At 41.4% G+C, this 26,983-nt stretch overlaps 1 protein-coding gene across 2 annotated transcripts in view; it reads left to right on the plus strand.

The window, feature by feature from the left end:
• SNTG1 (syntrophin gamma 1) overlaps window positions 1-26,983 on the plus strand; it is a 408,779-nt gene that overhangs the window by 321,498 nt on the left and 60,298 nt on the right. For both annotated transcript variants that reach the window (XM_060393389.1, XM_027973279.3), the window contains exons 11-13: window positions 3,168-3,298; window positions 10,439-10,568; window positions 18,913-18,951. In XM_060393389.1, coding sequence (XP_060249372.1) covers window positions 3,168-3,298; window positions 10,439-10,568; window positions 18,913-18,951 — 300 coding nt within the window. The remainder of the gene's footprint in view (window positions 1-3,167; window positions 3,299-10,438; window positions 10,569-18,912; window positions 18,952-26,983) is intronic.

The raw sequence follows: 26,983 nt of genomic DNA on the forward strand, positions 1-26,983 counted from the left end.
CATCTGTATGTCTTCTTCGGAGAAATGTCGGTTTAGTTCTTTGGTCCATTTTTGATTGGGTCATTTATTTTTCTGGTATTGAGCTGTGTAATTTCCTTGCATATTTTTAAGATTAATTCTTTGTCAGTTGCTTTGTTTGCTATTATTTTCTCCTGTTCTGAAGGGTGTCTTTTCAACTTGATTATAGTTTCCTTCATTATGCAAAAGCTTTTAAGTTTAATTAGATCTTTTTGCTTTTATTTCCATTACTCTGAGAGGTGGGTCATAGAGGATCTTGCTGTAACTTACGTCAAAGAGTGTTTTGCCTATGTTCTCCTCAGGAGTTTTATAGTTTCTGGTCCTACATTTAGATCTTTAATCCATTTTGAGTTTATTTTTATGTGTGGTGTTAGAAAGTGTTCTAGTTTCATTCTTTTACAGGTAGCTGACCAGTTTTCCCAGCACTATTTGTTAAAAAGATTGTCTTTTCTCCATTGTATATTTTTGCCTCCTTTGTCAAAGATAAGATGTCCATAGGTGTGTGGATTTATCTCTGGGCTTTCTATTTTGTTCCATTGATCTATATTTATGTTTTTGTGCCAGTACCATACTGTCTTGATGACTGTAGCTTTGTAGTATAGTCTGAAGTCAGGCAAGAGTTTATTTTAAAGCAAAGACTGTTAATGCTACTTTTCCCATTTGTGCTATTACTATTATAGGAAACAACATTCTTGACATGAAGAATAAATGTTTTGAAAGTTAGTTATGGGCCTTAAAACCATAAAAATCTTTGTGTTGTTAGATCATTTGCATGCAATTAAAAACAATTATGGCAGTTGTTACAGAAAAAGACTAGAAAGTAAATTTATATTCTAATAATATCATAATCGTATATCATAATTTAAGCAATAAGTGTAAATAATTTTCAAAAGACACCAGATATTTCACTGTAAATAACAAATCTATAAAATGAAATGCACTAACCTTGATTATTTCAATAGCAGAAGTGGGATTTATAACATATTTTTTATGAGAAAGAAATGTACAAGGAAGTAACATTTTTCAACTTTTATACTTAAAGACTCCAGGTTGAGGTGCTATATCAGGAAGGGTCAAAGGTCATGTGTATTTTCATACCTGCCAGCACACGAAGTCTATAAAATGTGATTGGTAAAGCTTATCATCCTCTCCTATGGTGATTTCATTCTCTATATTCCATTTCTTATGTCTTTTATGTTCTTTTACTTGTTCTGTCCATTTGTTCAAGGAACAATGGAGTGAGAGGAGTTCTTTGTGCTTTTCATGAACAATGAGGGTCCATCTGTAAATAATTTGCCTGAAGTAACTTTGCAGAATTGTGAAATAATCAAGACAAAAATCTGAGTCATTCTTTCCATCATTTCAGCTCTGATTATGAATGTTATATGTTGGGCTCTGGGCCACATGTTGGCTGTGGAGTCAGAGAGATATAGGTCTAGGTGGATCCTGACACTGCTGCTGACCAGCTGGGGGCCTCTGGTCAATGCCTGACTGCACAGCCTCCCAGGTGGGGCCTCAAGCAAAAGCCCACAAGTGGGTTTCTGCTGCTCGCTTCTCTGGGCTGCTTGTTTGGGTCCAGCCTGACCAAGAAAGCCACATCTGTTTTCCCCAGGATGTCACATAGGGTGGTGGTTTCAAGTACCCCTATGCAGAAAAGACTTAGGAGGAGTTGTGGGTTTTCTTGATGACAGCCATGACTTTGGAGACAGATGCATGGGTGCACAGACTTGGTGAGTGACTCTCCCAGGACACATCATTTGGGGAAGCATGATTCTGAACCCAGGTGGTTTCATTCTAATGGGAGTCTCAGCCCTCTCCCCATGGTGCCTCACCTGGACCACGTGCTGATTGTCTGTGACATTTGACAGGAGGAGAAAGGGGATGGTTGATGTCAACCCTGGGTCTCTGCATCTCAGTCACCATGGAAGCCCTGAACGTGACCATCCTACACAAAGGCTGAGTGCTTGAGAGACTGGACACCAAGGGGCCTCTTGACCGTCTAAGCCAGACCTCCCTTCCAGGTGCTCCAAACTGCTCCAAGGATTTCATGGACTTTCACTGGCACAGCTGTTGACAATTAACATAGTAATACCAGAGAGCACTCAACCTTTGGTGAAAATATTGGAAGTTTTTTTTTTTTTTTTGCCATAAGCAATTTTGAAGAAATTAATACCAGAAGAAAAGGTTAATAATATCTAGACTCACAGAAGTTCAATATTGAACTCCTTCTAGTATCATCACTCAAGAATGAGAGAATTCTTACCTGGGAAATCCCATGAACAGAGGAGCATGGTGGGCTACAGTCCATGGGGACACAAAGCATCGGACATGACTAAGCACCCATCTATACACAAAGAATCTCTGGACTAGAGAGAAATCAGCTCTCTGATCAAACTGAGCCTTGGCTGGTAGAACCCAGGACAACCTACGCACCAGCATCATTCCCTGTACTAGAGCCAAGGAGACCAGTGAAAGAAAATGAAACAAACACGGATCAACACCCACTGAAAAGCTCAAATTTTATTCAAATGTATGTCTTCTCTGTACAAAAGGAAAAAAACACAGACTTTTAATGGAATTTAAAATACATGGAATTTCAAACCAGTAGTGGTTATCTTAACATAACTTTAAAACGATACAAGAAAATACGAACATCTTATAAAGTTAAATAAATTGACAATGATTTCCTTGAGTACTGTTTGAGAGTTGTTTTAGAGGAATATTCTTTCTATTCAAAAATATTTTTAACTAACCAATGAATCACAAGCCCTTGTAATGTTTTGTGCTTCACAGATAGAAAATACTTGCTAATTGAACTTATTTTTTTGTTACCTGCTAGTTCATCACAGTTACAGTTTTGACCCATCTTTGCATTCTTGAATGGATTCAGTTGTCCCAATTTTATTTTTACTTCCAGCTCCTGACCCATTATTTTCATATGTTTTTCACTATGATTTTTCATCTCAACGATCCCCTCCTCACTTTCTTATAGGATTCCATTAATGGAGACATTAGCAAATGTAATTTCATTGCCGGTCAATATGGATATCCCATGGCATTCTATCCCTATCTTTGGATTGCTTAGGGGGAAATAGCCCTATGGTGGAAGGGGTTTGTGGCCAGATGCTGAAAGTCTGTTTTCCTTTCAGGACACGCTGTCCTGCTCATCGTGGCCCGCGTCCCCAGGGCTGCGGTGGGAGAAGCGGTGGTGCGACCTGAGACTCATCCCGCTGCTGCACTCACGGTTCTCCCAGTACCTGCCCGGGACTGACCTGAGCCGGTGAGTTCCACCGGCGCCAACAGCAAGGCCTGGAGACTGGCTGGTGACTGGACTGTGATTCCTTGTTCAGTGCTCTTCCAAAAGTGGGAAGAGGGCCAGGTAGCAAACACACCACAGTGCAAATGGTGGGCGTGGGCTTGGCTCGCTTCTCAGCCCTGCTGACCGAGCCCTGGGAACCCTCAGACACCAGCTCCACCCCTGTGGCCATTCCCCTCGTGGGGCCTCCGCTCCATGGTTGGGCCGGCCTTTCTGCCACCAAGGAGGGTGGATGGCTGTGGCCGTGGACACTATGCTGTTGCTGCAGTTAGTGGTGAAACCCCAGCTCTCCGTGGAACCTGCTCACAGAGGCAGGGATGGAGGGGAAGCTGAGGGCAGTCAGCCCCTGCCCACCGCCTCACGCCGTCTTTGGGAGAACAGGTGGAGTGGGGCCGGAGGTCCCTGTGAGCCAGAGCGGTCAGTGTGGGAAGAGGGTAGAGAGTCTAGCAGCCCCTCCTTGGGTCACCTCGCTCAGCCCAGCAGCTGCAGACTTAGGTTAGAGTTGCTGCCATCTTCCACTTTAGCCTTCTTATTGATGTAAGGTGTGGGTACACTGTGTCACATGACCTGAATTTGTGTGTCCTAATAATGTTGAGCATCTTTCCATGTGCGTTTTTATCACAGGAAATCCTCTTTGGTGAAATATCTCTTTGTTTCTTGATTATTTAGTAATTGGCTTTACTTATGTATTTTTTACCGTTTTATTTTTTACTGGTGAGATTTGAGAGTTTTGTGCATATTCAAGAAAAAAAGTCCTTTGCATCAACACGCTAGTTTTTCTATTCTTTTTTTTGAACTTATTTTTAATTTTCAAAGTAATTACATATTTAAAATTTTAATATTCCCTCTATTATATCACTATCTATACACCTTTTGTTTGGTTTTAGTTATTGTCTAAACATTACACCATATGTCTTAGTCCTTCCAGGCTGCTGTGACAAAATATGGCAGATAATAATAGCAGTTGTTGTTGTCTAGTCACTTAGTCATGTCAGACTCTTTTGTGACCTCATGGATTGTCGCCTCACCAGGCTTCTCTGTCCCTGGGATTCTCCAGGCAAGAATACTGGAGTGGTTTGCCATTACCTCTTCCCGGGGATCTTCCCAACCCGTGGATCTAACCTGTGTCTCCTGCCTTGGCAGGTGGGTACTTTACCACTGTGCCACCTGGGAAGCCCCAATACTCGCAGCAAACAACAGAAATGGTTTCTTACAGCTCTGGGTGCTGGAAGCCTTGGTTTAAGGCATCCAGATCATGGCTGAGTCCTCATGTTCTTTGATGAAGACCACTCCTAGTTTGTGCCCGCTGTCTTCTCCTCTGTCCTCCCTTGGGGTGGGGCCAGGGGTCACTCCAGAGACTCTTTTACGAACTACTGATCTTGTGCATGAGGCCTTGACCCTCGTGGCTTCAGCATCTCCTCTTGGCACCACCATGTTGGTCACTGGGATTTCAAGATGTTACTAGGAGGTGTGGCACCAATACTCAGACCACCATGCACTATTTATTAGTGTTTAATGCAACTTATTTTGGAGAAGGAAATGGCAGCCCACTCCAGTATTCTTGCCTAGAGAACCTCATCAACAGAGGAGCCTGGTGGGCTATCGTCCATGGAGTTGCAAGAGTCATAAATACGACTTAGCAACTAAACCACCACCAGTACAACTTACTAATTTTACCCCTTTCAGGAAATTCTAGAAACTTAAAACACCTTAACTAATTCCTTTATTTCTTTCTTATCTTTGTGCATATTTCTGAAGATATTTGAATTATATTGTTGTTGTTGTTGTTGTTCAGTCGCTGAGTCATGTCCAACTCTTTGCAGCTCTATGAACTGCAGCACGCCAGGCTTCCCTGTCCTTCGCCATCTCCGAGAGTTTGCTCAAACTCATGTCCATTGAGTCACCAATGCCATTCAACCATTTCATCCTCTGTCACCTCCTTCTCCTCCTGCCCTCAGTCTTTCCCAGCATCAGAGTCTTTGCCAGTGACTCGGCCCTTTGCGTCAGGTGGCCAAAGTATTAGAGATTCACCTTCAGCATCAGTCCTTCCAATGAATATTCAAGGTTGAATTATATATGTATCTTAAATTCCTCAAGATATTTTTTTTGTTTTCAGATAACTATTATTCAAATGTGTCCTACTTTTAATCTTTCTATTTCTGTTTATTTGTTTCTTTTGGATCTATCTGTCTTCTGCTTTAAGAAGTTTTAAAATATTTCTATTAACGGTGTTTTTAGTGTGTATATTTGTTCTTTTTACTTAAAAAATCTTTTGTAGTTAAATGATGTAGAAATGTTTAGCTAAAAAAATTTATGAGACAAAGGAAACTGTATGAATCTAGATACTTCTTCCATTTTTATTTTTATGACACCTCAACACATCAACAGCTTTTAGCAGTCGAATTAATTACACTCAGTGACTATGACAGTAATAAGCAGTTATAAACACAACACTCTTCTGAGTGGATTGCACAACAATTCAGATTCAAGAGCTAATTTACTGTTCACTCATTCACTCAATAAATATCGATTTAATGTCTATATGCAAGATGTTGCATTTGCTTCTTTCCCTGAAGGAGCTCAATAAAAGAGAAAAGATAAATTAGTGGCCCATGATGACAAATATACAAAATTGTTGAACTGGGATCAAAACCCAGGATGTTATATGTTGGTTGGTTTTTCCAAGGCCCATAATTTAAACTTTGGTGATATAATACCTCTAATATTTAATTGCAACAAAGTTGTGTTACTGTCATATCTATTGTGTAAATATGAATGAAAACATCATAACATTTTATCAATAATAAGACAGTTTATGTTCAGTGTATAATAATGACTTGGAAATATGTGTTTCAGTTCAATTCTGAAGTATCATAATATTGCAGAACATATCAGTGTCAGGAGATTAGAATGGGAAGGTTATTAAGGAGAAGAAAGTGTGTCATTGTATTAACTATAGAATAGAAATCCTGAATAGACTGAGAAACAGATTAATTTCCATACAGCCCCCATTCCTCTAAGCCCATCATGCCTTCATGCTGCTCCTGTTTGTTTTTGGAGGAATCACCTCCTGTCTAAAGTGTGTGCTTTTTCTCCTATCCCCCGTATAAGCCATCCATCCAGGTGGACCCCAGACCCTGCTCCCTCATTTTCCTTTATAGGAAGCTCTCGTTGGTCCACAGCCTTTGCAATATCCTTGAGCTAAAGTTTACTTTCTTTCCCACTCACACATGTGCATTTCAGTCCCACATCAGCTCGTATTTGCCGGTCATCCTACCTAGTCTGACACAATCAACCCAGTGCACACAATTCTGACTATGAGGTTCTCCATGGAGGTTCAGCCGTGGTTCCCATAGACTTGAAGTTCCTTCCATGATGTTCACCCTTCTGCCCTGTCCAACTCTGCCTGCTTTCCCACAGTCCCACTAACCCCCTCCTGGACAAGGCCGTCCAGCCACTCCAGACTGGTGCAGCTAAGGCTCTGCGACTCTCCCTCCTGCTTGCAATGCCCCTCCGCCACCGCCTTCTCCTCCTCACTCCTCACAAAGTAAACTTCTCCTGCATGTGCCTGCATGTGGCACGTGATGAACAATGAACGCAAACATGAATTACTGTGTAAATAAGAATTGTATATATTGATGTATATGCATATTGACAATTAATTATTTATGAATTTTTCATGCAAGGGAAGAATAAATTTGTAGTTTAAATGGAAAAAACTACTTTGAAATTTAGCAACATTTGAGCATAACTTTTGTTGCCAGAGTAGTGATCAAGAATCATTAGAAAAATAGAAAACAATATTGAGTGGAAAGTGGAAAAAAGTTCAAATTATCTAACTATAATCTTGTCATTGTGGGTTTTTTTTTGAGCAAGTGTGTGTGTGTTTGTATCTGTGTGTGTTTACAAAGAATCGTAATTTAATCTAGGAATTGTCAAGACTACTACAAATGTTGTTAAATTTTCATATTTCCCAATACCTCAATGCTAACTTAGCAGGTGCATGTGTATGCTAAGTCACTTCAGTCGTGTCTGGCTCTTTGTGACCCCATGGACCGTAGCCTGCCAGGATCCTCTGTCCATGGGATCCTCTTCTCCAGGCAAGAATACTGGAGTGGGTTGCCATGCCCTCCTCCAGGGGATCTTCTGGACCCAGGGATCGAACCCACATCTCTTATGTCTCCTGCATTGGGAGGCAGGTTCTTTACCACTAGCACCACCTGGGAAGCCCTACTTAGTGGGTAGTGTGCTGCTGCTGCTGCTGCTGCTGCTGCTGCTAACGTGCTTTAGTCATGTACGACTCAGTGCTACCTCATAGACGGCAGCCCACCAGGCTCCCCCATCCCTGGGATTCTCCAGGCAAGAACACTGGAGTGGGTTGTCATTTCCTTCTCCAATGCATGAAAGTGAAAAGTCAAAGTGAAGTCGCTCAGTCGTGTCTAACTCTTCGCGACCCCATGGACTGCAGCCTTCCAGGCTCCTCTATCCTTAGGATTTTCCAGGCAAGAGTACTGGAGTAGGGTGCCATTGCCTTCTCCGGTGGGTAGTGTAGTTTACTGATTTCAGAAAGTATATGGTCAAGCAAGCTGAAAAAAACAAACTTTGTTTTTCTTTCTTTTTTTTACAATTACTGATTATCTTGACCCAAAGAATTCCATTTTCTAGAAGCACAAATATCAGCACAGCCTTGGGGCTCTGGCTAAGTGCTGGGTGACTCATGCTCACCAAACTCTCTTAAATATCGCCTCAGGGTCACACGTTGGCAGTTCTTTCTCAGTGCTTCAGTGATCAATGAGAGGATTTGGGTCCCACCAGTTACTCCATAAATATTTGTTGAATCTGTAAAGTATGTTCCCCTTATTCTCTGTTAGGGGAAATTGGGGCACAACTAACTGGACTAATGTGCCAGTACTCTTATTTATTCAATAGCAGAAGCAGAAACAGGGCCCAGGCTAATATCTTGATGACCTATTTATTTTGTAAGAGGTTGTATGTAATCAAAGAAACTGTTGAAATATTTCACTTATATTCATGAAAGGGCTTCCAACAAATAACCTGAAAAGTGGAAACAGAATGTAAATTTGGTATATATTAGTGTATAAGCCTGGGTTTATAGAGGTTAGTCCTTGTAAATGACTGTGGAGACTGTGTGCCATGTGAGATTGCGTGGGTTGTGGGTTTCCTCTATGTGCATCAACTCTAATCAGCTAAAAATACCCAGCTGCCATGATTCATTTACAGCAGAGAGGACAAATATGTTCAAGACATGCTTTAATTTACGGAACATGAAGCAATGGTTATGATAATCAGAAAGCAGAAAGAAACGTTGTTGCTAACTCAAATTAGTTCCCATTTTCCATGGATAGTTGAGCTTCTGTCTGCATATCTTAAATGTCTTACTCACTAGTGAATATCAAAATTAAAGTTGAGAAAGTCACAGGAAGTTACAGTATTCTTTTTGTGCTGTGCCTGTTTTTTTCTTGTCACAAATTCAAAAGAACATTATTTCAAAGAGACAGACAATAGTTGCTCCCTCTCAGACTTTTCATGTGTTTTTCAGAGCAAATAAAAAAGAATATTTGAACACTTTCCCATAATCAGTTGAAAGTGCTTGGTCAAGTTTATCAGAACAAATGTCTCTAAAAATATTAATAATGTGGATCCAAAGGGCCTTCAGTGTGAAAGTTTCTGGAGCGTGTCCGGTTCTTAGGTCTGGACCAGTCTCATGGGATAGGAGAGACACCACCCTCATGATGAAGCCGGGGCAGATAATTGCTGGCTGGAGTGTCTTTATTTTTGAAATTGAAATATGTGCAATATCCACAAACACCTACTTAACAAAATTCAGAAGAGACAAAAAAGCAATTTAATTGGAGAAAAACATATAAATGTACACTATTTACATAGCCTTTGGAATGCTGAACTACATCATTTGTCTATTGCTTCAAAACTGCCTGGGATTTAAAGATAGTTTGTGCATTTTCTGAAGTGTATTGTGTTGCACCACAGAGTAATTTTCAAGCATGAGGCATTTGGCTACTTTCTATTCATTTTGGGATTTTTATCTATTCCTCTCCATTAAGCTTATATTGAAACATGCAAGAACTTGAAACAGAAAAATAAAAGTAAGTAATTAAAGCTGCGGAAAGCTGCTTTAAACTCAACAGCACATTTGTAAACAACTTAAGATAGCATTATTTAATTTTCTCTAACAACAACAAAAACTCAAGAAAAGACAATAGAGATATTCAGTCTGGCCAGAGCACTTTTAAGGAGAGCGTGGTTGTTATTGAAATGCAAACATCCACATAAATTTACAGCGTGAATATTTAGACATGAAGAGCTGTGGACCCTTGTCCAAAACCATCCCTGAGAAGACAAACAGCTAGATGAACAGCTGAGATAGTGCTTCAGCTCATGACAGCATGAGAGTTTTAAATGATGCTCAGTATCTGGGTGCGGGGTGTTCGTGCGATCTTTCCATCAGAAATGCACTGAAAAATGTCAAGAGGAGATTGTAGCCAAAATAATGGATACACATCTATGCATAACTTTCTGACATTCAGGGAACAGGGATAATCCCTCTCAAATGTCTTTGACAGGCTTCCATTTACGTAATATATTGTACATCTCCAACTTTCTCCAAACTTATTTGTGTCTCAAGATGCTTTAATTCAAAGTTGTGTGTCATCTGGGTTCATATTTGTATGCGTGTGTGCTATATTGCTTAGTCGTGTCCAACTCTTTGCAACACTATGGACCATAGCCCACCAGGCTCCTCTGTCCATGGGATTCTCCAGGCATGAGTACTGAAGTGGGTTGCATGCCCTCCTCCAGGGGATCTTCCCAACCCAGGAATCAAACCCACATCTCTTATGGCTCCTGCCTTGGCAGGTAGGTTCTTTACCACTAGTGCCAGCTGGGAAGCTGGGTTCATCTTTCGTGTTCCATGTAATAACAGATTTTTTAAGATATAAGGAAAGAGGAATTTGAAGCTGCATTTATGTGGTCTGCAAGAAGAGCTTTTGAGCAGACAGCTATCTCAAGTTGCACACAGACACCCGAGATGATGTCTTGGTCTGATTTGCTCTGATGTCTCCGCAGGCAGAACGCCTTCCAAGTCACCGCCGTGGACGGGGTCTGCAGCGGGGTCATCCAGTGCCTCTCCGCGGAGGACTGCGGGGAGTGGCTGCAAGCAATAGCCACTAACATTTCCAGCCTCACAAAGCACAACGTAAGTAGTGGTTCCAGGAATGCTGGGAAAGCTCCTCTACCTGCCTCAGTGAACCTCTTCAGTATACAAGTTAACTCCATCAGCTGTATGGTCTTCTGCTAGGAATGGATCACTGCACACCCACCATAAGAGCTATTATTAAAGTGGATCATACTTGCTCAAAGAAAACCACTCTATCTTGAGTGTTTTAGTCCAGTGTATCAGTACAACAGTATTTACAACTAAATTTCCACTCACATTGTAACATCTACATTAGTTAAATAACTGAAAATAGATATTTAACATGTAAGCACTAAATATCTATATCTGTACATATATATGTATGTATATATATATCATCCACCTATATTTTTATATATGTATATATGCATCCATCTACCTTACACTTCATATCTCTATACAGTCTGTCTAGATATATCATCCATCCATCAGCATCTATAATCCATGTATATATATGAATTTATCTACCTATATATCTATACATCTATATGTTTACTAGTTTGTCCACTTGCAAAGCAGCCTGCAATATTATTTGAGCCCCTAGATCTTTTCAGAATAACTCACTTGTAATAATATCACAAGAAAAGTTGTGCAATAACTGCTGAGCTAAAGCATCTGGACAGGGACTCTCTTCGGGTGGCAAGGGAGGGTATGTGTTTCTCACAGCCTCAGTGGGCATGGTTGGAAGCCTGTGAATATCACATACAGGGGAGGGAAAAGGACAGGACGGATGTGAAGGAGGACCCATGGAGGGACCATGAAAGGACCCATGGAAGTGTAATTTCAAACACACTCTCCTGTGATCAGGCAAAGGGGATTCAAGCCGATTGCCTCTGCAGGGATAGTTTTGCCAGGAGAGAAGCTGAGCTGTGGTGTCAGGGGACTCGGTGTGGAGCCCAGGTCTCCCTGCACCAGCTCTGAGCTGGACTTTAAGCTCCTCTTCTTAAATGAATGCTGTTAGCCTCGGTCTCTGCGAGGGCTAAATGAAGAAGTGCTTCGGCCATTCTGGCCCTGAAATGATGCTGAAACAGTTGCACTTCTCCTTTCTGCAGCGGCACTCTAAATTTCATGATTTAATCCCAAACTGCTGATAAATGGCCCTATAGTTTCGCTCATTGTGTGTGACGCTGCACATCTCTGTTTTGTCCGGTTGTCATTTGAGATTCTTCATTTTCTGAAGAATGGCTGTGTGGATACCAGAATGTGAATCACACAGGACAAGCTGAGCTAAAATAAATGTCTAGTGGTGACTAGACCATTAAGCAGCTCTGATTTCTGGCAACCAAAGACCTACCCCTCAGTCCTTCATCTTTAAAAGAGACAGAAGGAAGCAAATAAAAGGCAGAGCTCTCTCTCAGCCAGAATTTCATGAATCTAACCTTTCCAATCACTTTTTACTGCTCCAGCACTGAAATAGATCCTGATTGATAAGCAGAGAGAATTTCATGTGACATTTCTACTAAGGTTGCCTGTTAACGCAAAGGAATCTCTTCTGGTCTAAATTCTTCCACATATGTCCTATGCATGTGTTCCCTTTATCAGAATGGAATGTGGTACTTGAAATATATCACTTATGTGTGTGTCTTTGCATATAGATAAATACAAATATTTATGCAATATGCTTCTATTCTTAAGGGTTCATTGAAAATCAGTGATATTAAATGAGGATGTATGGTTGCATATGTGAGATTTTCAAAATACACAATCATATTTCATTATGAGAAAAAGGATAGACTCTCTTCCCCAAATGTTTTTATCAATGAGAATGCTCTCAATAACAAGTTAGAGAGACCTCAAAGGAGCAAATAGTGGGGTTTTTTCCCAAATGAAGAGAGTCATGGATGGCAGCATTTCTTGGAAGCTACCATCTACCCAGAACCCATTCTCTGTCCACACATTATTGCTACTATTACCCACTACTCCTAGAGTGTTGGCTTTTACCTTGAGTTTGCTGCCTCATGATCACAGAAGGGTTGCAACAGTTCCAAACGTCACTTCAGTGTTCAGAACAGGAAAGAAAGGGAAGAAGGATATGCAGTGCCAGCTACATCTCTCCTTTTTTATCAAGATAAGATAAAATTTTCCAGAAACTCTTTACTAGACTAATAATGCTCGCTTCTCCTCCTCCTGACTCAGCCCCATGACAATTCTGGGAATGGGTGGCTAGTCTCTACCTTTTGTACTGTTTATGGTGGGATGACCAAGAAGAGAAGACTGTAAATGGCTTTTGAGTCAGATAGCTGACAGTATCTACTACATTGTTTAATAGTTAAAACATATTAATTCTAAAAAAAAAAAAAGCATGAACAACCAGCAGCCCTGTGATTTTTGTGGAATGATCACAGTCCTTCAGGATTCACACATATACACATACATACATGCACACACACACACACACACACACACACACACACACACATCTCATCAGTCATTTGAGTTCCTGCAGGCTGTATTTCAGCCATCTTCCTTTATTTTATCCATTTACCTGCAGGAGCCAAAAAAAGGGTCATTTGGGAGTCATGTTTAATCCATAGAGTTCTGCTATTTTAGATGGCAAACACTTGCAAGCTGAAAAGAGAATTTTTTTCCATAATACTGTTGGTTTTGAAGAACTGAAGGAAAAACTTCTATTGTGTCTGCCGCCTTAGAAAGACTCAACAAAGCTCGTAGGTGAATTGAAAGTCATAACAAAATAAAGCCTAACTGAAAGGAGATTTACCAGAAAGGCCTGAAGCTGTGATCAGAGGTTGCAGAGTGAGATTCTGACAGGCGTGGTGTCACCGAGGGAGACGTTTTCTTCCTTCTATAGCAGCTGGCGTTCCCGAGTCCTTGGATGCACTTCTGGGCAGTGTCTTGTTTTCACCATTGTTTCTCCTCACACGCCAAATACGAACTTCAGTCATGCAGGCATCAACTCGATGTGGACCATGGGGAGTGGGATCAGACAGGGCAGGGACAGTAAGTCAAGTCAGGATAAGAGCAAGGGGAAGTCTAGCAATATACCACGAGTGCGTTTTCTTAATCATGCTGTGCTTTTTACATGGTTAGAGTTTATTTTGGGAAGTTGTGTTGGGGGGATTTCAATAAAATAACTAACCTACTTTATCTGGTAGAAAGCTACTCACCAGAAAAAAGCTTTTGAAGAATTTTATTTTTATTTAAAGATTTTTAAAATGTGAACCATTTGTTAAGTCTTCATTGAATTTGTTGTGATATTGCTTCTGTTTTATGTTCTGGTTTTTTTGGCCAAAAGGCATGTGGGATCTTAGCTCCCCAACCAGGGACTGAACCCACAACCCCTGCGTTAGAAGGCAAAGTCCAACCACCGAAACACCAGGGAAGTTTCAATAAATTTTTAGGTTGGAAAAATTAGCTGGTAATTTCGTTGCACAATCCAGATCCTTTGCTTTGATGTTAACTGACAATTGTAGTCATAAGCAAATGGGCAGTTTTCTTGGGAAGTTTCCAAGGAGCTGCCCCCTAGCCAGCCGGCCTCTGCCTGCCTGGCCTTAGTTCCTTCTCTTTGGGCCTCAGTCTTTCTCTGTTCTTCCAGCCCAAGCTCCCCAGTCTCCCATGTTCCAGGAACCTCAAAGCTCCCAGGGAGTGCCCAGGGCCTTGCCCCAACCCACCCACCCTTCTCCTGCCCTGCTGAGGCTGGCTTCAGGAGCTGACCCTTGGAGACCCCACAGGAGTGTGGGGACACACACTGTCCAGTGCATGTCAAGGGCAGAGGACACCGGCTGGCAGAGAACCTGCTCACTAGATGAACCACTGGACACCCAGTGAGCACTAGGGCCCTGAAGAGGGAGGTCACACCTGGTGAAGAGTGGACAGCGTGTTACGAGAAGCCTGAGCAGTCCAGACACATGGACCACTCACCAGCCACTCCTTGTTCCCTGCACCAGGCCCCTCCCTTCACCTGTGACCCTCACCTCCTGGGCACTGCCCTGGGTTCCAGAGATTCACTGAGGGCTCTGATCAGTCCTGGGGGGCAGGGGGAGACATTCCCACTCTCAGCACCAGGTGTCGTGTGGAAGAGGAGGCAGACGGTGAGCTCAGTGCAGATGAAGGGCCAGCGGAAATTATATAGCAATCACTTTCAGTTTGCTGTTGCTTGATGAGTGTCCCTGAGAAGCCAAGCTTGAGGGAGCAGAGGTGGCCTCAGGCGTCCTGAGGGCCCAGGCTCTAACTATAAACACTGCCTGTCCCCTCTGTAGGAAGCCTCACTAACGACTCCACAACGATAGAACCTGCTCTCTTCACCTGTGACCAATGCAGGCCAATCAAACACCCCCGCACGTTTGAAACCCAGGTGCCCAGGGCCTGCAACCCAGCCCACAGCCGGGACACTGTGTGCTTTCATTTACATATATAAAATAAAATGACCATCTTCTTGTGTAGATAGTATTAACTTTTGTTCAGTTAACACATAATCCTGAGCATTTTCCTATGACAGTAATTATATTCTGAAATCACCTACATATAATGGACTAATAGATACTTTGCTATTTGTTTAATTAAAATTAATGAATAGAGTATTATTTGAAATGCACATTATTTAAAATGCGCCATTAGCGTAATAGTGCCGTATGAATTTCTGGCATATTAGTCAATGAAAACGTTGCTAATTCACTAATTATACCTAAATATAGGTGTCTAGGAGGCTTCCCTGGTGGCTCAGCAGTGAAAGAACCCACCTGCCAATGCAAGACACTCGAGTTCAATCCTTGGGTCAGGAAGATCCCCTGGAGAAGGAAATGGAAGTCCACTCCAGTATTCTTGCTGGAAAACCCCATGGACAGAGGATCCTGGTGGGCTATAGTCCATGGGGTCTCAAGAGTTGGATATGACTAAGCAACGAAACCACCAAACCACCATAGGCATCTAGAAGAACCTAAGAATATGAACCTTCTTTGGTCTTGTAAACTATGATTGATGTCTTAATCCAGCCCAGTGCAGGCTGGCTTGGAGTTTCCATGAGGTTCTGTTTGTTTCTATTCCTTCTGCCCCATAGATGCACCCCCCACAACCAGGCCTGGGGGCATGTCTATGCAGAGATAGTGACTTCTCCCAGCTTCTCCCTCAGCACAAATTTACAAAACCCTTGTCTGTGTTCATAGGTTTTCGGATCCAGACTTCAGCACACATGTTGAGGTAGAGACCTGTGTTGCGTTTGAAGCCCCATGCATCACAAGTGCTGCCCAGGTTATCGCAGGAGAAAGCAGAAGCTCTGCTTCTCCCTCGGTCCACCTGGTCCCATCTGAGCGATTAGTGGACACCCCCCTGAGCCCACTGGTGACTGCAGAGGGTCCGCTCCCGCCTCTGGGCCTCTCACATTCAGAATCTCAGCCACACTTGTACAGGGAGCTCTCAGAAGTCTTCCAAAAAGTGCTGCTGCTAGGTTTATCTTTCTACTTCCATTGCTAGCAATAGGAAGGTTGTTAGGCCTCAGGCCACCCCAACCCGCCCTAAATCTATAGGCTAAATATGGGCTGTTTTGGGAGTTGGCAAGTGAGGCAGTTTTTCAAGTAATTAACCACTTTTTAAAGTGTTGTTCTCTATTCAGATTTAATACAATCTTTATTGTTAACTCAGTAATATGCATTTATATTCAGTTTTTAATTTTCTATCAAAATTCATTGTCACATTTAGTTTTGCCATGTAAAACCCTGGTTCAATGATTGTAACTCTGTAATGCATTGAAATAGCCCCTGACATTAAATACCTCTGAGTGCATTCAACCATTTATTCTCCACAGGCCCTTAAAGGCCTAAAAGCAGTCACCCTAGAATAATACCACAGTATAATATTTTAATTTAGAAGAAATCTGATGTTCAGAAATGGATCTGTAGGTTTCATATTTGTCATTGTTTAGTGGCTCAGTTGTGTCTGACTCTGTGACTCCACGGACTGTAGCCTGCCAGACTCTTCTGTCCATGGGATTTCCCAGGCAAGAATACTGGAGTGGGTTGCCATTTTCTCTTCCAGGGGATCTTCCTGACGTAGGGAGTAGAATCCCCATCTCCTGCATTGGCAGGCAGATTCTTCACCACTGAGCCACCAGGGAAGCCCATGATTTCATATTAGGCTAATTATTATGAATTTTATTTTTAAATGAAATGTATTTTGTTTAAAATGTATTTTGTTTTATTTGTCTAGTTTAAAATTTAGGATGACTACTGATTTATATGCATTTCATATTCTAATATCTTGAAGTTACTAAGTCATTTTTAGAAGGAGAGTGTAAGTACACCTCCTTTAAATAAATCTGGAGGACCCAATTTTAAGAACATCTGATGGCATAGACTTGATTTTGAAAAACAATATTTGTTGAATGTTGTTTTAAGTAAATACTATGCAAAGAAGTATCATTGATTTAGCTTCAGTCGTACATTTTATGTCATTCATAGAACTAAAATCACATGTTGGAGGAACTTAAAAATAAAATGCTACATAGTATGTACTCAGAGACAATGGTCGACATAAAATGTTAGTGGACATGTCAAATAGGGAGCTAGTGGAAAGCTGCTGTATAGCATAGGGCGCTCAGCTCAGGGCTCAGTGATGACCTGGAGGGCTGGGATGTGGGGTGGGGCAGGGAGGTCCTATATGTATACATATGGTGGATTCACAATGCTATACAGCAGAAACCAACACATTGTAATGCAATTATCCTCCAATTAAAAAATTGAAAAGTATATTGGTGGAAGTTTATTAAAAAAAAAAAACTGGTAACAAGTATTGTTCCACAAAGTGTTCAATGTGGGTTTTTGATTGATTGGTCAAACACATTTAGGGATCTGCTCTTCTGTCTCCATCTTCAAACCATCCTGACTTTGGTTGAAAGCATCTTTACTTCTAGAGACTTTCCTTGATTGACTCCTCATCAGAGCAGAAAATACTTTGAAACAATTAGAGCAACCTGCTTCTCTGGTAGCTCAGCTGGTAAAGAATCCACCTGCAATGCAGGAGACCCCCCAGTTTGATTCCTGGGTTGGGAAGATCCCCTGGAGAAGAGAGAGGCTACCCACTCCAGTTTTCTTGGGCTTCCCTGGTGGCTCAGACAGTAAAGAATCCCCCTGTGATGCAAGAGTTCTGGATTCAATCCTTGGTTTGGGAAGATCCCCTGGAGGAGGACATGGCAACCCACTCCAGTATTCTTGCCTGGAGAATCCTGTGGACAGAGAAGCCTGGCAGGCTACAGCCCATGGGGTCACAAAGAGTCAGACACGACTGAGCAGAACAAGAAAGATATGCTTTTTATACATGACCCTGAGGAATCACACAAATATTCTCAAATTGTTTGCTTTTTTTTCATATTTTAAATGACATGTCTCCACCAGTGACTCTGTTCTCATCCACGGGCCATTTCACTTCTCCAAGTCTGTGCCTCCTTACATCTCCTCTTAATTCATGTTTATCAGTAAGACAAAGGTAAACTAACACTAAAACAAGGAAAAACAAAGCAATTCAACAGAACATTTTCTAAGTGAAAACAGTCTATGTTTAGTATGATGTCAGATTATAGCAAACAGATAGCATCATTTAAGTTTCTCTAGAAAACCAGTGAAAAAGAAGGTTTTAATTAGCAAAAGTTCTGTTGAACTAAGATTTCATGTGTTATAAGGTCATTTGTCTAAATCTGATCATCGTTTTTCATTTGGTCTTTAAAGTTTGTTTACATGACTTGATACAGAGTAAACTCAGCAGATTTATTTAAAATTTTTATGACATTTCACTCAACGGTGGTGGTGGCAGTGTAGTCACTAAGTCGTGTCCGACTCTTGCTACCCCATGGACTGCAGCTGGCCCACCAGGCTTCTCTGACCACAGGATTCTCCAGGCAAGAATACTGGAGTGGGCTGCCTTTTCCTTCTCCAATTCACTGAATAAATGGTCTTAAATGTTTATTTTATTTATAGTCCTGACTGAAACTATTTTGATAATATACAGTATCCTTTAGTGTCTGAATATTGCACCCCCCTCTGTTCTCTTATGTGTTAAAACAAAATATAATAAGAAGTGAAAGTGAATAATGAAAGAAGTTACAAAAAGTTATGCTGTACATTCTCGGTAGATTGTGAGGGATCAGAGGCTTTTCATTTCTCATCAAGAGAATATGATTAAGTTGAAATATTTCTGAAATGTTTGTATATGAAATTTGAGACACTTTTGACAAACAGAATTTTTTTAAAAAATTCCTAATTCGTGCTTGATATGCAATGATTTTAGTGTGTCAACAATATAGTTTACTCTTAGTTTACTCACTGAGAGTCCCATAAACCTGGGGTTGTTGTATTACATTATCTTTGCTGATCTCACTTTTCTTTGTTTATTTTTGCAGATTAAAAAAATCAACAGAAACTTTCCTGTAAACCAGCAGGTAAGATGGAGAAACACATGCAAAGCCAAATTGTGTATTTCTTTCATTTTGTCTGTTACAAATGATAATCTTGATTGCCTTTAGTTTTATGTGGAAATAATTCATACCAATTATTAATTAATTTGGAGAAGGCAATGGCAACCCACTCCAGAACTCTTGCCTGGGAAATCCCATGGACAGAGGAGCCTGGTAGACTGCAGTCCATGTGGTCTCAAAGAGTTGGACACTGCTGAGCGACTTCACTTTCACTTTTCACTTTCATGCATTGGAGAAGGGAATGGCAACCCACTACAGTGTTCTTGCCTGGAGAACCCCAGGGACGGCGGAGCCTGGTGGGCTGCCATCTATGGGGGTCACACAGAGTCAGACATGACTGAAGTGACTTAGCAGCAGCAGCAGCATTAATTAATTAATTAGTAGCATTTGCTATTTCAGGAAAATATGAATTTATTAGATTTCTTTCATATTATGTAATATATCTGTTTTTTCTAATTATATTAAAAATAGTTTAAAATAAGCTTTTTATCTAAGTGAATTGTCAAAATTGTTTTGACAAAATATATTTATTTGAATGCAATGTTGAAGAACTTGGACAGCTGTTTATGTGTAGTTTTAATGAGAGATCTATATAGAATTAATCTAAAAGTTGAAGGAAATTTCAAAATTGGTTGAAAGTATTTAAAATGAGTCTAAATGCATGGAATGAGACTAATGTCTGAATAATCAAGCTAAGAATTTAGTTGACTTATAAGACTAATAATTGAAGATAGGATAAAATTATTGATCATAAGAATAACTGATTCGCCTTGTAATTTTATTACACTAAAGTTAACTTCTTCTATCCTTCTCTGGTGGCTCAGACGGTAAAGCGTCTGCCTACAATGCGGGAGACCCAGGCTCAATCCCTGGGTTGGGAAGATCTCCTGGAGGAGGAAATGGCAACCCACTCCAATATTCTTGGCTGGAAAATCCCATGGACAGAGGAGTCTGGTAGACAACTGTCCATGGGGTCGCAAAGAGTCGGACACGACTGAGAAACTTCACTTTAACTTCTAGTGCTTTCACAGCCATAATATAAGCATTAGCTATTAAATAGAATAAGAAAAGGAAGTGAAGGCTCACTGCCTGCACTCGTTGAGCTGTCCCCGTCCAGTGTGTGGACAGGGGTGGGGGCTCGGTGGCAATACACAGACACTGACTCCCCACAGCAACCTCAGTCCACAGCCACTGACCACAATCTAAACATCAACGATATCGATTCCTAAATGGCATACCCACCACTCGTTATCTTCCATGGTAAAATTTTAAAATAACTTTCAGTATGTTAAAACCAAATTCCTTTTCGTCTAAGCCTGGGATCCCACATTAGTAGCATCTGTGTAAGGGCAGCCATCTAAACACACATGAGAACAAATGAGAACAAACGTAAATTTCTCAATATATGCCATTGTTTGCATTGGCGTGTCAGATGTCTGTCTTCCCTGCAACAGAGAACTTGTGTTCTGGGGTAGGTTGTAGTGTCCAGGGTGCCCTTGCCTGGGCTGCCCACAGAGCCCCTGTGGCTAAGTGAGGTGGTGGGCAGCTTTGCAGAGCCTGCTGTGCCTACAGTCTTGAGCTGTCTTGCTTGTAAGGCCAGGGGAACAAGTTCCCCTCCCTCGTGCCCCCTGCCTCTGAGCCATGCGATGCTCCTGGCAGGTACAGGGTTGAAGGGGTGTCTGTACCTCCCAGAACCACAGTGAGTGGGGGCACGTGGGGCTTGTTCACGGGCAGAGACCAGGCTCAGCCCAGGGTACCTGACTCACTCACTCTGGGGTGATGCCTGGGACACTGGGGCATTGCTCCATCCACCACAGGTGATTCTGAGGCTGGAGTGCACAGGTCACATCTGGGAAGACAGTTTACAGCTTCACAGGGCTGAACAGGAGGGAAAAGCCAGGCATTAAAGATAAATTGTTCAACTGGAAGCCTCAACTGTGAAGGAAGTTTGCAATGCCCAGGACAAGATAGGTTTGTTTTATAGTCAGAAGTGTAAAAATGTAGACCTGCTCGTTTGGGGAATTCTTGCCAAAAATACAAATGAAATGTTTCTTTAAAAGTTACTCTAATATTTATGTTATCACCTCTCTTGTCCCTTCAAGCCTCGCATGTGAAGTATCAATAATTAGTGTAATTTCATCACTAGGAATGCTTCCTAACCTGGACTAGCCCACAGCTATGCTTTATATACTATGATGATGCTTTATTTACCATGTGGGACACTCCCTACACATTCCCTTCAGGGATCTGTCTCGTTCCTCACCACCTCTGCTTATATCTAGGTTTTGAATAATGCTGAGCAAAGTCAGTAAAAATCTGAAAAACCTTGAATATAGAAGAAATCAAAAACTTTAATATTCTACTCACATTTAATAAACACAGATAAGCATCCAAAGCTGTTTATCTGCTAACCTTTCAATATTAAGATTACAGTGAAATTTTATTTCAAATCTTTTAGCATCTCACAATTTGAAATCACAATGAATTATAGATACTTTAACAGCTGAAAGCTACGGCTAATAGATTTTTCCCTCACTACTTCCCACCTTGTAAATGAAGTCTTTTGGGATATAGGATTACTTTATAGTTCAACCTTAATATCTATTCTTAATAGGAAGAACTCACCCACGTAGTATAATAGCAGTGCATTAGGAGATCAGGGTACATCTTCTGCCCAAAATCTGAGCCACTTCAAGGAACAAAAATTGAAAATTATATGTAATCTAGCACTCAAACTCTTATCTTGGACTAGTTGCTTTCATCTCAAATTTCTTCAAACTTAATTTTCAGGTAGCATTCTCTGTTGCTCAGATTCAATATAAGTATATATGTTTATATATATATGCTTTTTATTAAATAACATCAGACATAATGTTACAGTATTCAAGTCCCCTCATAGCCATGATACTCTGGGTCTTAAACAAAACCAAAAAGACATCAGCTGAAATACATTAGAACAGAAGTATTCTGCCTCCTGTGGGATTTGGTTTTGACTTTGTGCAGCCACTGTGGTACTGGTACCCCAACCAGAGAAATTAAAATTAAAAAATGCAAAGGGGTTGGAACTGGAGAAAGTCACTGCACCCAGAGTCTCCAGAGACACCCCCATGCTCCAGAGCACAGCAGACTCTCAGTAAGATCATCTCAAAGAAGAATATTTTTATCAGAAGTATAAGCCATTTGAGCAAATAAATCATCATAAGGGAAAACACACTGTTAAGATTAAGGAACAATCCACAACTATTTTAAATTATCTATTTTTTTTAACAAGGTGGTACAAAATGTAAGGCAAGAACAGGAAGTGGTCTCAAAAATTGTGGATTTGCAAAACAACTCGACAGAAGTTCAAAAATGAATAAAGCATGAATATATTTAAGCTTATAATCAATTAGCCAACTGAATAATAGAACAGATAAAAATAGAGATAACACATGTAATTGGAAGTAGTATATCTGAGAGTACCATCAGAACACAGCCTCTACAGAAAGGGCTGAAAATACGAAAAATGATGAAAGAGTTGAAGTTTAGAATGAAAGGCTCCAAAAAGAAAAATTCTGCCAAAAGACTAGAGACGATGAACTTGTGAAGAGATTTGATGGCTAAGACTTTTCTGTAAGACTTGAGGTTAGAGAACCACGCTAACCCTGGAGCACGATGAAGAAAACCAGATCCACAACCTGAATGTCCCCCTGGTGGGGTAGTGAGCAACCGTCATAGGGTGAGCTGGCTCTCCTGGTGCTGGTCTGGAAGATTCTCCAAGAAAGCATATGAGGTACCAGTGGCAAGTAAGGAAGAGGGACTATATAAACTTCTACTTTTAATAAAGGGTGTAATAAAGGATGAAACAGACATATGCACAAGAAGATGCCTGAGAATCTGGTCAAGTGCCTACATCTGGGAGCAAGAGTAACAGCCTCCTTCCCACAGGAAGGGTTTCCTCCCCAGCCTCCTGCATAAGCTCCTGCCTTCCCCTACCCCAGTCTGGATTCCTCCCCCTGTGACCTCTCTCACTTTCTTCCCCTCTTCAGTTCCTGCACCAGGACATTCCATTTCTGTTTTGAAGACAGATGAGTATTAGGTCTGCCCTTGTTCTTCCTACATTCTACTCTGCTTTTTGTGGACCAGAATCATCTCTGTCCACTTGGATACCTGGAGAAACGTGTGCACTGGCCATTTTCAGGATGCATTTCTCATATTGTGCATGAGGTTGAGCAACTTGAAATGACACTGGCATATCCTTTCGCTCGCCTTTCTCTACCTTTTTGAACATGTTCCTCTTTTCTTCTTATTGTTTTCTTATTTATTTGTAAGCACTGTGTACTCAATACGTGTAGGGAATTTAACCATTGTATTTTATGTCGCCTAAATCAGCAAGCTCTGTTAGCGGCTTATAGGATTTATGTTGTACTTAAGTTTATCCATTCAAGATTAATAAAAGGAGAAAAGCAGTCCATTGCTGATTTCTGATAACTTTATGTTATTATTTTTACATCTGAGCAATTGACTTCTCTCATTGTGTTTTCACACTGTATTACTCTCTGCTAGCCCCTCCCAGGCCAGTTCAGTTCAGTTCAGTGGCTCAGTCGTGTCCAACTCTTTGTGACCCCATGGCCTGCAGCACACCAGGCCTCCCTGTCCATCACCAACTCCTGGAGTTTACTCAAACTCGTGTCCATTCAGTCAGTGTTGCCATCCAACCATCTCATCCTCTGTCATCCCCTTCTCCTCTGCCCACAATCTTTCCCAGCATCAGAGTCTTTCCAATGAGTTGGCTCTTCACATCAGGTGGCCAAAGTATTGGAGTTTCAGCTTCAGGATCAGTCCTTCCAGTGAATATTCAGGACTGATTTCCTGTAGGATAGACTGGTCTCCCAGGTCAGGGAGGGGTTATACAGGGACAGGAGGGGGCTTTGGGAGGTGATAAGTTCATTATGTTGATTGTAGTAATGGTTTTGTGGATTCACATGTATGTCAAAACTTATCAAATTTTACCCTTTAAATATGTGTACTTTCTTTATGTCATTATATTTCAATAAAGCTAAAACCATTTTTGTTATTAAAATGTCTGGGAGCCAGATAAGTTAGAAATATTATACCAAGGCCATTGGGGTTTGGCTCCATCTTAATTATTGTCTGGACTTGAAATTACAGTAGAGTCAGTACAGTCTCTCCCAGTTCACTTTTGTTCAGGACAACGTTCTCATTTCCTCTTTGTGTCTGGAGCATAGCCATTAGTACAATTGAGATCAGTTTCATTTGTGAAGTGCAGAGAGTGAGATTCAGCTGCAAATGATGACTTTTCCTGAAAAGCATGTGATTATGGAGATCCTGCTGCTAGATTACACAGGGATACTCAGTGGATGAGATAATGGTGATAACAGTGATAATGGGTGCTTGCTGCTAGACTACACGGGAGATACTCAGTGCATGAGATAATGGTGATAACAGTGATAATGGGGGTCCTGCTGCCAGATTACACGGGGGATACTCAGTGCATGTGATAATGGTGATAACAGTGATAATGGGTGCTTGCTGCTAGACTACACAGGGGATACACAGTGCATGAGATAATGGTGATAACAGTGATAATGGGGGTCCTGCTGTGAGACTACAGAGGGATACACAGTGCATGTGATAATGGTGATAGCAACAGTGATAACAGTGATAATGGGTGTCTTGCTTCTAGACTACACGGGGATACACAGTGCATGTGATAATGATGATAACACTGATAATGGGGGCCCTGCTGCTAGATTACACAGGGATACTCAGTGCATATGATAATGGTGATAACACTGATAAGGGGGGTCCTGCTGATAGACAGTACTCTTGCCTGGAAAAATCCCATGGATGGAGGAGCCTGGTAGGCTGCAGTCCATGGGGTCGCGAAGAGTCGGACATGACTGAGCCACTTCACTTTCACTTTTCACTTTCATGCATTGGAGAAGGAAATGGCAACCCACTCCAGTGTTCTTGCCTGGAGAATCCCAGGGACGGGGGAGCCTCGTGGGCTGCCGTCTCTGGGGTTGCACAGAGTCGGACACGACTGAAGCGATTTAGCAGTAGCAGCAGCTGATAGATTACACAGGGATATGCAGTAGGGTGTGAAAGTGTGTTGTGCGAGTTCACTCAGTTACAGGTCATGTAGACAAGCAGACCTACAGGCAGCGCTTTGTGCACATAACCCTCTGAGTCATGACTTGTTGCATTTCTAATGTTTAATCTTTATTAACCAAAACTCCTCCATTCTGAAATACATCACATTACTCCCATAAAATGGCAGTCTGCAATTAATATTTTCTATAACTCCTAAGGTGGAGAAGGCAATGGCACCCCACTCCAGTACTCTTGCCTGGAAAATCCCATGGACAGAGGAGCCTGGTAGGCTGCTGTCCATGGGGTCGCAAAGAGTCGGACATGACTGAGTGACTTCACTTTCACGCATTGGAGAAGGAAATGGCAACCCACTCCAGTATTCTTGCCTAGAGAATCCCAGGGATGGGGGAGCCTGGTGGACTGCAGTCTATGGGGTCACACAGAGTCGGACACGACTAAAGTGACTTAGCAGCAGCAGCAGCAGCAGCATAATTCCTAAGGAGAAGGGTTATTGAGAAATAATTCATCATGAAAATATTAATACTGAACTCCCTTTATATCAGGCACTGTGCAAAATAGAGTTATTAAATTATAATAGTCTGAATACATAAAAACTATACTCCCCAGGTGGTAATAGTGGTAAAGAGCCCACCTGTCAATGCAGGAGAGGTAAGAGACACCAGTTCGATCCCTGGATTGGAAAGATCTCCTGGAGGAGGGCATGGCAACCCACTCCAGTATTCTTGCCTGGAGAATCCCCATGGACAGAGGAGCCTGGTGGGCTGCAGTTCATAGGGTTTCAAAGAGTGAGTCATGACTGAAGCAACTTAGCACAGCACACACACAGCAAACACTCATTTACAATAAATTATTGCTTCAATAAGTTTATCTTATAAACTGTTATTCATTTTTGATTAGCTATAAAAATTTGGAAACATTATTTTAGGTGAATACATAGAATTCTGGAAACAACAGAGGGAAAAGTGACTAGTAGTCTCTAGTTGTATTGAGAATGCTGAGAAATTAAAGGACACATTAAAAATTGAGTTTTGAAGTAACATTAGGGAAGAGAGAGGAGTTAGGACCTCCAAACACTTATTTCTCCATAAAAGTAACAAAGAACTGGCAAAATGGTCTGAATCAAATTTTTCAGAGCTATGGAAATTCACCAAGCGTATGCTGAACCCAGTGAGCATTTATTCAAGGAAAACAGAATCTTGGTAGGAACAGTGATCGTTGTGGCATTTGAACTGATCCAGCCCCAACCCCTGCTTCCTAGCAATTGGGCAGCCTCAAAATTAAGGCCTTACATTCCCTCGCAATGTGCTCCGATCTCTTCATTGTCTAATCTTGGTCCCATCACTTAAAACCAGCTAGTCATTCGTTGATAATGTGATGTTGCTGTTGCTGCAGTTCAGTCTCTAAGTGCTGTCCAACTCTTTATGACCCCATGGATTGTAGCATGCCAGGCCTCCCTATCCCTCACTACTCAACGGGGGTATTGCATGTCAAATGGGCAAATTAGCAAAAGGTAAGTAAAGCCAAGTCCTGTTGGTGAAAAAGTTTATGCTTTTAAACACATGTGGATAGGACAGTGGCTATATTTCACTTCCTTTATCACTTATTTAAGTGTGATTTAATTGACCAAATTGTATAATTCTTTTCCTTTGATATGTGAAAGAAGATATAAGTGATTAAGCACTACAGAAAAGCACAGCAAGAATGTTCACGTAAGAGAACCATTCATCCCATTTGGGGTTAATGGATTGACTCTAAGCTCCGTGGTGCGTGCACTGCAGAAGCTGCCCGATGTCCCGTACTGCAGTTTTGATGATGTCGGCAATGAGCCAGCTCTCCTGTCTGCTGTTCAAAGCCTTAAAATATAACCCAGATGATGTGG

Source organism: Ovis aries, chromosome 9 (genome assembly GCF_016772045.2).
Source record: "Ovis aries strain OAR_USU_Benz2616 breed Rambouillet chromosome 9, ARS-UI_Ramb_v3.0, whole genome shotgun sequence".
Lineage (NCBI taxonomy): Eukaryota > Metazoa > Chordata > Mammalia > Artiodactyla > Bovidae > Ovis > Ovis aries.